We start from the raw sequence: 14166 nt of genomic DNA on the forward strand, positions 1-14166 counted from the left end.
TGATCATTTTATGAGTGAAGTATTCCTTTAAGCCTCCAAATATGTGTGTGTGGCCTCCACTACGCCCATTATTAACATAGCTCTGAGCAGCCTGATAAAATGATCAATGAGCAGGTATGCCGCACACCTCCGATGATAGTTCAGAATAGATGATGTTTTTCTAATGAGCTTCACCATTAGCAAAGCCCGCTCACTCAGGAAGTTCCCCTGTGGCCCTCTTCACTGGCAGCTTGCTGATTGAAGTGGGATAGCAACATCTCGAGGTGTGTGTATGTGTGGGTGTGGAGCCTATTTGAGTGTTTATTAGAGTGAGTGATTTACATATGAGAGTTCCCCGCATGGCTGGAAGGAACGTTGTCAGGCAGATTAAGTCGAGTTTAAAATCAGTCATCTACTGCAGGATTGCAAATGACTCCGCTGAATAATAACAGGTGGAATAAAGAAGTAAAAACTCAGAGTAGTGGGACACACTTCTGGAAAAGAAAGAATATTCTGCTGCTGAAATACAACTCCACGAAACACTGCTCAGATGTGCGAAAATGTCTCTGTTTTTGTAGGTCAGTGCCAGTGCGGACAGTGTACTTGCTTCCCACCTGGGGACAGCCGTGTTCATGGCAAAAACTGTGAGTGTGATGACCGGCAGTGCGAGGACATCGGTGGAGAGGTCTGTGGAGGTGAGAGCACACGCGCACACACACACACACACTCATCTAATCTTTGTATCCATTAAGGGCCCCTTCAGTTGTGTGAGCAACAGAGGGAATTGACAGAACATGGCAATAAACAGATGGCAAGTCTCCGTTTCAGGATTACTGTTCAAGCTGTGTAGAGTAGAGAAGTGGGATGCGTAATTTCAGGCATCCGGGGCTACACAAGAAAAAGTGTTGCTCATTTTTCAGCATAAGCAAAAGCAAGAGCCAATTGTTTAATCAGATTTGTTCTGAAGTGGCATTAACAACAGATTAAAGAGAACATGTTGCATTCACAATTATTTTGCTTACTTCACGAGTGAATCAAACCTGTCGTATGAATCATGTGCAGATCTTTCACTTTAATATCTTAATCCTTTAACACCTGGATCAACACTGGTTTTCTTGTGCTGCATTCAGATGCCTTTCACTAGCATGTAAACCTTTGAAACCTGAGAAAACTGGATAGATTTTTTTTAAATTATTAAAATGTAACAAGGGAATTATCTGAATGTTAGCAGGGGGATTATTAGATAATATCAAAAATCAAGGGAAAAATGTCCAGAAAGCTATATTTATAATTCTCTTAATTCTATATTTAAAATTATGATAAAAAATAAAAGAGAAAAAAAATATGTTTGCATTTTTGGCACTTTCTTAAGGTCATTTCCTTTTCTCTAAAATTTTCTTTCTTTCGGCTTATTTTAAGTAAATTTCTTGGACATTTTTATTAGTTTCTTGCAAATTTTTGGGCTAAGTTGCTCGTCATCCTTTCATTTTTGAAAGAAATCAAGCAAATTTGGCCAGGTTTCAAAGGTTTAACTTATATAAATGTGGATTTTAAATATTTTATTGATATAAACTACAATAAAAAATAAAAAAGTTTTTTTATCTATTTCGTTAGGAAATAAATAAACAAACAAAAAAAGACCACACAGGTCAACTGTGCAAGCAGCTCATTACAGCCCATATATTTACCAGTGGCTATAGTAATTATTACAGGAGCAGAGGAGGAAGTCACGTGATGTTGCATGAAATGTGACAAAGCCCAGGTAATGCTGTTCAGAAAATGAAGAAGCCCCTGAGGTGAAATACAGGGGTGGTAGATGTGTCAAACAAAAACAGGACGAGGAGACTGATGTCAACATCCCAAAGTGAAAGACGACTAAATAATACTGTTGCCTCATATGTGTAACATGTGACAGATCCTTAGTGATGTATGTGACATTTGTCCCATTAGTAACACAAGTCTTATGTAATGTCAATTTTGAAGTTGGTGAAATTCGACCTATCCTTTATTTATGTATAAGAAAACATTGCATTATTGGCATATTTTGGCCTGGCAATTTATACTTCTAAGTAGCTGTTTGTAAAATTCTCCACAGGAGGATATTCCCTATATTGAACCCAACAGTTACTGTATGATAAACTCTTTGGTTTTTCCATCACTGTCACGTCTACTTGACCTTCTTTTCCATCTAATTTAAGGACCGCTTAGCTTTGGCAAGTTTTTTAGCATCTAACTTGACAAACCATTCTCTATTTATTATTGTCACAGTACGGCGCTGCTCTGATGACACTTCGTTGGCAGCTGTATTAATAGATAATTGTTTTCAAATCCCCAATAAGTCTACTGACGGTGCTACATTTGTTTTGTTTACTTCTGCTGATTCCCGACAGCAGAACTCCATTATTTAAATGATCAATTCTCATAAACATGCACCTACTCATGAACGGGTGACAGGTCGAAACAAACAACTGACGACAAGCAGAGTTCCCTAAATCTTACTCTCATACAACCGAGTCTCGTGGAAAAAAACACAAGTTTAGGTTACGGATATGAAAGGATATGTTCCAAGGCGATAGAAGACTGTGTACATAAAAAATGAAAGACAAGAAAACAAGTATGATTCCCAAGGAGCATTTTAGTGAGACATGTAAACTCATTAAGGGGAAAATTATTAAACTGTGTTGCTAATGAGAGGTAAATATCAGCAGTTAAAAAAACACAACTCAGGGAGTCTATTTTGAATGTATTCAGCCACTATGGCGAGCTATTTTCTTTGTGACTGCAATAGGGGTTTGGGGATATACTGGTGTCAACGACAACCATGATATTTATATATGAAATACTGATATTGTGTCAATAATAAACATATTATAATATTGTGTAAATAATCCAGCACCTCTTAAATCATTTACATTTCTTTACGTTCTCACTTTGCCTTTTTCTGCCTTTTCTCTATCCATAATGTGTAACTGTTCTTTTGTATGATTATGCACAGTAACGGCTACAGACTCTTTGTCTCTTGTTTTTTGATTGTAATTTATTTACCAAAAAAAGGACCAAATGCACAAGAAGCAAGAATAATAATGAATTTAACTGCATTACAGTAACACAGGTTTTTAAAGTTTTCTAAAATATTGCAATATTATTGTTATCGTGAAATCTTTTGACGACTAAAAACAAATCTGATATCATGCCAGCTCTAATTGCAATGAAGGTTTTTGAATTTGCTGTGACTCTGACTTCTGGCTCTGTTCGCTTCCTTCTCCATAGCGATTTCTGATGAGACTAATGGGTATGTTAACTTGCTGCACTTGCCATCCTTAAGATTTCTTTAAAAAACACTGTTAATAATACTATAACCAATAACTGTAACATATTATTTTAAACGATCCCAGAGACTTTTGTGTTTATGAGTCTACCAATATTAGCATCATCAAACTAAAAAAGCTATAATTGAGAAAAGACTTCAACACTTCCCTACTCTTTTTAAGAATGAAAACATCAAAAGTACATCTACTGAAGTACTGGATACGGTTACTAGCTTACACTGCTCTCCTAATTATGGCACAGAAAACGACACACACTTTGCACGTACAGCATGTGCACACATACACTCACCCACTTTGAAATTATGCCAGCAGCAGACGCTGAATTTGAAGATCAATACAGCGTGATCCTATCTGCTCTCTTTGATATCCACAAGCACAACCCTCGAAACCCTTGAGCCGAGTTTGAGAGAAATTGCTCCAAGCCTTTGAAGCTTCTGTTTGAGGTCTTGGAGAAGTTTGTGCTCTTAATTTGAGCCATTTAGGCACAACCGCTGTAATGGATAGATCGCACAAAAAATTAGAGGCTCAATTGAAATTGATATTTCTCTCTGCAACTGCTTCTGCCGCTGTCAGACGGAGACAGAGAACAGAGGAAGTCAGATGAATGTGCGATCAATGATTGCAACGCTTTGAAAGAAAAGCAGCAAAAAAGGTGGAGAAAAGTTACATTCATCTACAGCAAAACTGACAAAATGTGTTATTTTCCCAGCTAAACATATCTTTGTTGTAAGGGCTTTTTGTAGGAAACATTACTCTATGTGTACTCTAGTGACTGTCACTGAAATTAACATGTGCCAACCAGGAGGAGACTCAAAATGACCACAATGAGACTCAAAAAGATGCAGAGGAAATACAAAATCACTACAAAAAGGGGCAAAAACAACAACACGGAGACACAAAATTACCACAGAGACACATATCAACAATATATGCATAACAACCAAAAACAAAAAGACAAAACAAGCAAAGTATGTGTGTCTTGTTCTGCTTATCATTAATCTTGGAAGTCGGAGGTTGGGGCTGGGAATGACACCGCGATTCTCATCAAGATGTTGTTAGCAACACCAGTTCAAGTCTGGTTAGCAACTGTAAGCAATTCCATGTGATAGCAACACAAGACTATGCGTACGACTGTTGTGGTGAGACACAGAAATGCTAATAAACAGTGTATAAGTGCAACTTTCACTACAACAAGGGTCAAAGCAACCACTAAGAGACACAAAATGAACTCAAGGAGATACACAATGACTAAAAAGACATGCAAAACCACCACTAAAAAAAGAGTTAAAATTAGTACCAAGTCTGTGTTTTGCTTCTTTGTAGCAGAGTTGATAGAGCCTTTTCCAAATCTGTGCCCACTGGCCCAAAGTGTCAGGGGGAAAAATGTTGCTTAATTTAACACCTACTGTCCAGCAGGACACTCAAAAAGACCAAAATAAGAGATATTAAGGAACTACAAAAGACATTAAAATAACAGCAAAAAGGGTCAAAACAACCAAAAGAGACACAAACAACTCAGAGACTCAAAACTACTACACAAAAATGTATCGCAGACAAACAAAACAAGATAAGATAAGACAATAAGCTGCATAACCACTACAATGACACATAAAACAAGAACAACAACAAAAAAAGAGGCAAAACCACAGCAAAGTCTGTGTGTCTTGCTCCTATGTATGTAAGGTGAGGGGGTCCTTTCCATATATGTGCCCCGGGGCCCACTGACCCAAAATTCGCCCCTGCTTGCACACAAGCCTTTTCTCTTTTTTTAAAAAAAATTTTGTTTATCCCTTACCCTGTTTAATTTGAGCTGAGTAGACACACAGCTCTGTATTTTCTGGATATATTCACACCACTGTTATCTGCATTTTTGTGTTCGCTACATTTAAGGTGCTGGAAAAGTGATACAACATGACACATGCACAGCTTTCCACGAAGTTAACAAACAGAGTGCAGACAGATTTTCCCAAACCTCTCTAACAACAATGAGGAGCTTTTCCCTCACAGGTGCATCAAGCGGGGAAGTCACTCTGTCAAACTCTCAGTCTGTTGTTTGTTTCACTCTGAGACATTTGTTGCTCAAACTATTTGTGTTCATTGTGAAAATGACATGCAATCTGTCTATTCCTCTCACTAGCAAACACACAGATATGTGTGTGTAAATGCCTCCTGCGGAGTTGAGTTTTTTCTTCTTTTTTTTTTTAGTTATGTTGTTTTGGTCGGCTGTGCTATTTTGTATCAGTGGTGCATTGCAGCATCTGAGGGTAAATTTCTCCTTTAAAGGGGGATGCAGTATTTATGTGAATGGATTACTGGGGCTCATTGTGTGCCGGGCTATCCAGAGACAATTCTTCACGAGGCGTCCAGGGAGCGCCTGTCTGAGCACCAAACACCAACACAGTTACACACATACACACATACACACATGCTGTCAGGCTGACAATTAAGTCTGTATACTCGAAGGCCGGTGGAAGTTATTGGGTGTTTTGAGAAGCTTAGAGGCAGTCTAAAGCAGGTACACAGAGCGAGGATTGGGGATCAAACAGAAAGTAGCTTCATGGCGAGAGGGCTTGAAGGAAAAACTTAGAGTACAGTGCTGTCAGTGCCCCTGGATGTTTGGGCCTCCCTGCAGACAACAGAGAGGAGAGAAGTGAGAAATGACACTGGCTCTGTGCATATAATTCAGTCCTTCAGTGTTAACCAGCTTGTCAGTCAGCTCAGTCCTCACTCGGCTCTCAGGGGTTTTCTCCAAACATGAAGAGCAAGCGAAGAGAGCAGCCCAAAAATCCACTTTGCCATACTGATTAAGGCCTTAGTGCTCATTTTTCAGCCTTCTCTGTTTATCTTATGTGCAGATGTGATATGGGATGAATGGCAAAGATACTGACTTTTCCTTAATTTTGATCATACGGCACAATATTCAATACATCTGGGTTTATTTTATTGAACAGATTGAGGTTTTAAACAGCCACATTTCTGTATTAGCCATGTCTGATATACAGTATGAGAGCTTCAGAAATATCACCATTACACAGACATAATTATGACTTGGATGTTGACATGATGATATTTAAAAGTCTGAAACCAGTTATTATGTCAACCCCCATGGGACATGAGTGTGGCATTACTGTTTAGCCGGATTGCCTGATGAATATCAAGGATCTGCTCTGCTTTCTCCAAGACCTGATTTGATGTCATAGCACAAAAAATACATACACGTATCTGCTAACATTGACGATGGAGTGGGGGGGATTAGTGCCTTGAAAAGTGGTTGCTTTTTAGCAATGCATTGCAACACTTTCTTATCTCAACATCCCTGCGTTTTTGGCCAGGACGAAAGCGGGGATCTCAAGCCAAGATATCATCTTCTCTTAGCCATAACCGCGTTGGTTTAACCTAGTGTTGTTAAAATGTGAAGTAATATAAAGTTTCAAAGTATCCTCCACATAATAACATGCAAAGCTAATGTGTCTGTTGTTTGCAGAAATGAACAACACCCTATAACCATGCTTATTCTCCCCAAACGAGACGCCTCCTCATTAACTCCTCATTGACTGTTGACATCATTTATTTCCAAGTTTAGTACCAAAAACAGCAGGACAAATTTCGGGATACCCAAATTTTTGATACACATCAGCAAAACAAACAGACATATAACTTCCATTTGGATGTAACATCCTAAAATTTTACAAGACATCCAGAAGAAAACAAGAAAAAAAACAACACGGATTCCATCACTGACATTGATAAACTGCCATGGCTTTTAGACCGATCTAGCACAAGCAAAATTTATAAAAGTGGTCAATGACCAGTCAGACCAGCAAACACAAAGCAGGGACATTCATTTCCAAACAGTATGAGTTGAGGAGGATCATCTGAATGCTTCGTCGGTAATTGACGTTTCAAAACAGATGGTGTCATGCAGAGGAAGGCTATATGAAGGCTACTTCTCAGAGCGTTTAAAATAGGATGTCTTGTCTTGATTATAAGAATAAAGGAGATGAACTGAACAGGGACTCACACCACAAAAACCTGCCTCTTACAAATCACTATTTGTCTCTAAATTATAAGTTTTACATATATGTATATATATATATATATATATATATATATATATATATATATATATATTATAAAAAGAAGTGGAAAAAAAATCTGCCAGTGCTTTATAAACAATTAACTTCTTTCCTAATATTTTCAGGTGTTTTTTAAATAAATATATTTATTTTTTTCTTAATTATGGTGCATCTTTCTGCTTTGGTCTTTAAGTACAGTATATTTCAAGATACACTTGCTTGAGATTGCTTGAAACAAGTAGATCTCTATCAGAAAAACTGAGGATATTAAGACCCAAATATAACAGATGTGATTTGATAAGGTAATAATGTTCGCATATCAGTGACAAAATATGCATAAAGGAGAGGTCAGATACTCCCTACTTTACCAGTTTGTTCTCCACACCTCACGCTTAGTCCCTTCCTCTCACTCTGACAATGACCTCTTGACCTCCGTCAGACTCTTTGCATACAGTACAGATCTCTGCTGGCCGAAATACCAGATGCATCACCTCCCCGCTCAGCGTCCATCTCTAAATGCTACAGCACAATGCACGCTCTGTGAAAGGCAGGTGCAGACTAATTGAATGAGGGCTAGGTTGCCGTTCCTCCAAAGCAATTAACCGCTCTCCCAGGCTGGCTGATTGAGGCAGCCATGCATGGCCTGCCATAGCTGCCACTCCACTCCAACTGAGACAGAAGCTCCCTAACTTTCATTTATAACCTCCCGACAACAGCACCGCCACACACACACACACACACACAAAACACATACACCCTCAATACACCATCCCCCACCTCTATCCCTGATTGATTTAAAACGGCAAAGAAAGAGCGACAGGAAGCCATATGAAACGGGGGGGGGGGGGGTCTTATCTATAGATGAACGATGATCCATTGCATCGTTGGTGCTTAAATTCTATGCAAGCTGTGTCCTTCAAGCTAGTGGATATTTGATTTCTTCCTCATCCATTTGTGCGGAGAGAAATCAATTAAAACATCAAACCCTGGGCTTTAAAGGAATAGTTAAATATTTGGGGAAATATACCTTTTTGTTTTCTTGCCAAGACTTAAAAATCTTGCTGTGGCTCTAAAACTCACAAATTAACAAATTATATCTTGCTTGTCAAATACTGTACAGAAAAAAAGTGTTAAAGTGTTAAAACAAAAAGAAGAAAGATCTGAACCTCAAGTGAAGAGCCGAGACGCATCAACGTTCACACCCAACATGTTCTCATCTCAAGTCATCACATATTGCCCTTTGCAGTGGATTTCTGCATCTATATTACACTCTATGGATCCTGCGTCTGCTCTTCATGTTCTGGGATGCAGCTACTGTCAACACAAGCACATGGTGAGATTACGCTGCACGTGATTATGTTTAGGCGACAAAGGCACATGGAAACCATGGGACGTCAACCAATGCTGGGACGTCAACAAACGCACATGCTGGCCCAGATAGTTAGCATTACGCAAAACAGTCACAGAGGATTAGGGGAAGGAGGCAGATGGTAAGATGTTAAAAAAAAACATCACATTCAGATGGGAAACAAACACCAGACTCATTAATGAAAGTTGGGGGTTTGTTGGGCCTATCTGCTGTATCCACCAACCCTCCTGGAGTAACTATAGTTACCCTCGCCCTCTATATATTTACGTCATTACCGTCAGTGTTTCAACCTGACGGCTCCGTCCGGCCGCATTCTCAAGTGACGCCACCCGTCCGCGTATCAGGTTGCTATAGCAGGTGCCATCCGGCTGTGTGGCAGCGTATAATAATACTGCGATCGGTTCTGTCCGCTGCGATCTAAGCTGATGTCATTCAGGGGCGGATAATGCGGATGCAAGGGTGGCTTTGGCATCAGGATTGTCCACTGAAAGCACCGTCAATGTGGCGGTATTTGACGATTTCAGAATGATAACGGGCTGTCACACCTGTGCCTATATTGTGTGTCCAGCTGATCACTTGTGTTTAGATATTTTACCACCTGAGTTACTAACTAACTCCCTTAATCACATTCACAATCTTGCTAGCATGCTTGCTAGTAATGTTAGTATTTGTCAGCACAGCTGGATTTAACGCTTTCAGCAGAGTTCAACACGTCAGCGGTCACACAACACTTAAGTCCTACTTACTGTAAAATGGGCAAATTACTGAACTGTAGCAGATGTTACCAAAACAACAGTCGTGTCCTGACTTCATGTTGTAGTCCTGACAGGGATGCATCAGGAGGCATTTGTGTTTACACTGTAAAAGATTTGTGATCAAATGTGTCCCAGACCGCGGCAGTAAATGGTTTGAGTGACTGGATCATAATGTGTCTTGGTGGTCATTTACACGCTGTCCACTCAGGATCAGATCATCAGATGTAAATGTCAGTATTTAACAGGCTCTTATTCATCAGTGTAAAGCTGCAGCTATCAGAAAAAAAAAAAAAAAACGATCAGGAATTCCTAACAGAATTCATCAGTTAATCGATATTGCTATTAAATATAATAAAAAGGTCATTTGTATTAGCGCCTTGATAAGATTTAAATATATTCAGTTATTGCTCTGTAAATCATTTAAGTAAGTCTTGATATTCATACCTGAGTCTTACGCTGAGTGTGCGAATTTAAGAGCCGTTAAATCTGAGCTGAAAATCAAAATTGAATGAAACAGCTGTTTGTCTGAATCAATACAGCCCTACATCAAACAGTTTCCAGCAGCAGAGTATGGATTTACTATGATGCAAATGATGGAAAAAAATGCTCTCATTACCACCTCTTCAACCTGGAATCTGAAACCAGATGTGATCATAAAGGAATCAATCAATGATGCAACTGCCGCGACATATGATTTGTATTGAAGTAAGCACATTGCGAGCGATCCAAGGGTCTTATAGGAGAGGAGGGAGAGTGTAAGTGAGTCTGTCTGTGTGTGTGTGTGTGTGTGTGTGTGTGCGTGTGTGTGTTTGCTTGTTAAAACCACAGCGAAGCTGTCGGCTATGAAGACATCCCAGCACCCAACTGCTTTTTTCAACCAATTAAACATCCGTGGTTTTTCGTGTGTGTGTGTGTGTGTGTGTGTGTGTGCATGCTTGTGTGTTTTTGTCTGCCATTGCCTTTCTTGGTTTTTTTTTTTCATCTCTCTCTGAAGTGTTGGAGATTTATTAAGGACAGGACAAGACCAGTGATGACAGTTCCTTTCATGTCCCCAGGGAAATACAATAAGCCTGCTGCGTCTCTCTCGTCTTCCTGTGGCTCTGTCTCCTTGTACTGCCTATTACTGTCAAGGTTCAATGTCTGCACTGTCAACTTTATGTGTTTATAAGCTTTACTGCCTTCTTTTTGCTCTCCGGTAGCATTTCTCTTGACTTTTCACTCTCTTTGAATGCTTTATCTATTCATTTTTTCTTATAGCCATGCCCCATATTCTGTCTCCTTTTAAATAAAGGCCCTTCTGCCCTCCACCGCCAGGTCACGGTTACTGTTCGTGCGGACGCTGCATCTGCCAGGAGGGATGGTTTGGGAAGCTGTGCCAGTTCCCAAGGTCATGTGACATGAGCGACGTTCAGAGCAAGGAGCTCTGTGAGACTTCTGACGGAGTAATGTGCAGCGGAAAAGGTGAGGATGAAGTTTTTAAATATGGATAAGGTTCATAAAAGGCAATTTTGGCAGGGGAGGAATATGTATTCACACAGTATACTTTACATAGTGCTAAGTAAAACAAAAAAACTTCTTAAAGGGACAGTTCACTCCAAAATAACCCGTAGTGCTACTTTTTTTGGATTGTTTTGTCTGTGTTTGTCTTTGTTTGAGAGTTGCTGATGGTTGGAGACATTTTTGGACACTTTTCCACCATTATGGCTGTTATCATTATTACAGATTCATTCATATGTAAGCTGAATTTTTTTGGTCAAAGTTTGTCAATGTGGAAATTGTCACGTGTTTTGTGAAATCTTAATCTGCAAAGTAACTAAAGCTGTAAAATAACTAGTGGAGTGTAGTATAATATTTATCTCTGAAATTTACGGGAGTAGAAGCATAAAGCAGCATGAAATAGAAACATTCAAGTATAAGCTGCTAAAATTAGTACTGAAGTACAGCAGGCTGCATGAGAAAATGCATTTTGTTACTGTCTAGGTTTCTGGGTGAAGTGTTCTGCTCACACACACACACACACACACACACACACACACACACACACACGTGCACAAAGAAAAATACATGATGAGCATTTCAAAGATCACGGATCAGATATATGCATGCATATTTTTATCAAAGCTGTAATGCTTGAAACTTTTTTCATGAAATTCAAACGACATATAAACTACAATCCATATGTCATGGGTGAATTTTGAGGCTCAAATTTAGCAGAAAGCTCTCCTCCAAAATATGTTTAGCATCTGTTGACAGCCAATCATCTTTCACTGAGATCTGACATCAACGCTCCTCCGCAATCTGTGCGTCTGGAGAAATGTATATCCAGAGGCAAATCGTTAATGACGTTTGAGACCGTGGAAGAAAAGGTTAGAAGAAAAAGGAACAGCAGTATAGAAAACAATAAGGTACCTGTTATTTATAGATCTTGGGTATGTTTTCTTGTGATTTTATTTTGATGTTCTCCTGACAGGATTAATGTCATTTTTTATGTACTTTCTTTGTAGCCTATCAAAAGTTGTCCTCTGCCAATAAGGATCTACGAAAACAAGCAGTTTTTAGAGTGATCCCTTTCCCGTTACCTACACGGCTCTTTCACCATCCCAGCCAACTCTGGATTATAATTTTTGTCTAACTTTGTTGCTGGAAAATCGCTAAAAATGTTTTTAACTACACACCAATATCTGCTCTTTGTCATAAATTTTGTTAAAATTATCTTTTTTCTTTGGAGTAAGAAGGTCTTTTCACACTTATCAAACAGGCTGAAGGGTATTAACCACGTTAAAATAAAATATTTACTTTTTCTGAATCATTTTCCACCTCTTGGACATACTGCTCTCACTTTCTGTGCTAATAACACAATAGTTTCTTTTCTTAAACAAAACTAAATGTTGTTTTTTCAAAACTTTTTCAATCTCCACTGCAACTCAAACAGCACATTATTCATGAGAGCATTTGACGAAACACTCTGCTCAAGCTCAACAAAAATCCCGTTTAAATCATCACAGGACATAACAGATACTGCACATTTGTCTTGGCACTAATCTCCTTTTCACAAATGAACAAAAGAGCTCAATCAAAACCTCAGTATCTGCTATACAGCAAGGCCTCATCGTATCGTTATTCTACAGTTGAACGGCACTAAGTAATTAACCCAACAGCGACGCCTGACAACAGATTTTACAAGATAAACATCAAATTTCAACTCTGAACCTTCAATCTTCCTGCTCATGTCACGGGTTAATACCTTGTTCTTTAATGATTTAAGCAGTAATCGGACAAGATTTCTTTTTAGCTTACTTTTATGTTCTTTCACTCAGGACAGAAATGTGTGTAAAACAAGCAGCTCATAACACACCTTCAGCCGCAGGATATAATTCGAAACCTAAAAAAAAGATGGCCTCCTATAGGACTGAAACTGTTGCAGATCAACAGATTAATTGATTCAATTTAATCAACAAAAATGTTCATATTATGTTCATAGTTTGCGTTTTGTATAATGCAGAGATATTATCATTGGTTTCAGCCTCTCAAATGTCACTTTTCTTTTTTACTTTTCTTAAATTCATATAATTGTTACTTAAATGTTTTTAGGTTTGGGACTTTTGGTGAAATAAGACAAACAATCTGCCGGCTTCATCTTATTTTTTTTTCCTCACGTACCTGAACAAAGAATCCAAAAACTGAAAAAAATACTTAATTTATATGAATGAGTCCACATTTAACAACAGCAAAACTACATCAAAACATCCATTTTCAAAGTTTCATAAAATTTGTGCAGTGTACTTCAAGCCTAATTTATCCAGTCGTATGCTCAGTACTTTCCAAACGCACGCATTTTCGCTAAAACATCATAGAAAACACCTCCTTATAAAGAGTTTTAGGCAAAGATGAGATGTTTTAGTGTGTTTTGGAAAGACTCAGCGGAAAAATAAGAATTGGATTATACTAAACAAGTTGTGTGAAACTTTGTAAACTGGTGTTTTGAGATAGCTTTGTTAGTTGTTGAACATGGCTTTTTGGATTTTTTATTCATTGTGAAGGCATACGAGAAAATCTTCCTAAATTTAACAAACTGAGAGGTGATACAAAAATGGTCATTCGGGGGTGCAGTATTTCTTTATGTCAAATAATAATTATCTGCAGCCGCATGTAGCTGCCTGATAACAGCTTCCTATACATTTATAATGAGACTCTGCATAATAGCACTACATAGTATGTATCATTAGGCGTCAAATGACGCTACACAACAGAATCCCTTCTCTATGTCACGTTAAATTCACAGAAATAGGCCGTATGCAGCAGGTCCCGCCCTGCAGAGCCGAGCAGGGTGTGAAAATGAAGATGAGCATGTTCATTCTCCACGCTCCGCTACATTCAGACACCAGGACAATCTCCCCTCAGCTCCTCCCCTTGTCTCACCTCTCTCTCATCTGTTTCACTTTGTCTCCGTCTCCTCACTCTGTCTGCCTCCACCTCTCTAAGAGGGGCTCCTGTAACCCTGGTGTATGCTGATAGAAATTGGGCAGATTGAAAACATAGTTGCTGGACCTCTGGGTGAGAGCTTTGGTAAAAAAAAAAAAAAAAACTGAAGCAGACAGCAGTAGATTTGTTTTCCTCTACCAATCTTTAATACCTTATTATCCTGCTGCTGCCCTTGA

The 14166-nt window shown here is 38.8% G+C and overlaps 1 protein-coding gene across 1 annotated transcript in view; it reads left to right on the plus strand.

The window, feature by feature from the left end:
* itgbl1 (integrin, beta-like 1) overlaps nucleotides 1-14166 on the plus strand; it is a 67695-nt gene that overhangs the window by 44073 nt on the left and 9456 nt on the right. The window contains exons 8-9 of the mRNA XM_042495170.1: nucleotides 558-674; nucleotides 10823-10969. Of these exons, the coding sequence (XP_042351104.1) occupies nucleotides 558-674; nucleotides 10823-10969 (264 nt within the window). The remainder of the gene's footprint in view (nucleotides 1-557; nucleotides 675-10822; nucleotides 10970-14166) is intronic.

This window comes from Plectropomus leopardus, chromosome 10 (assembly GCF_008729295.1).
Source record: "Plectropomus leopardus isolate mb chromosome 10, YSFRI_Pleo_2.0, whole genome shotgun sequence".
Taxonomy (NCBI): domain Eukaryota; kingdom Metazoa; phylum Chordata; class Actinopteri; order Perciformes; family Serranidae; genus Plectropomus; species Plectropomus leopardus.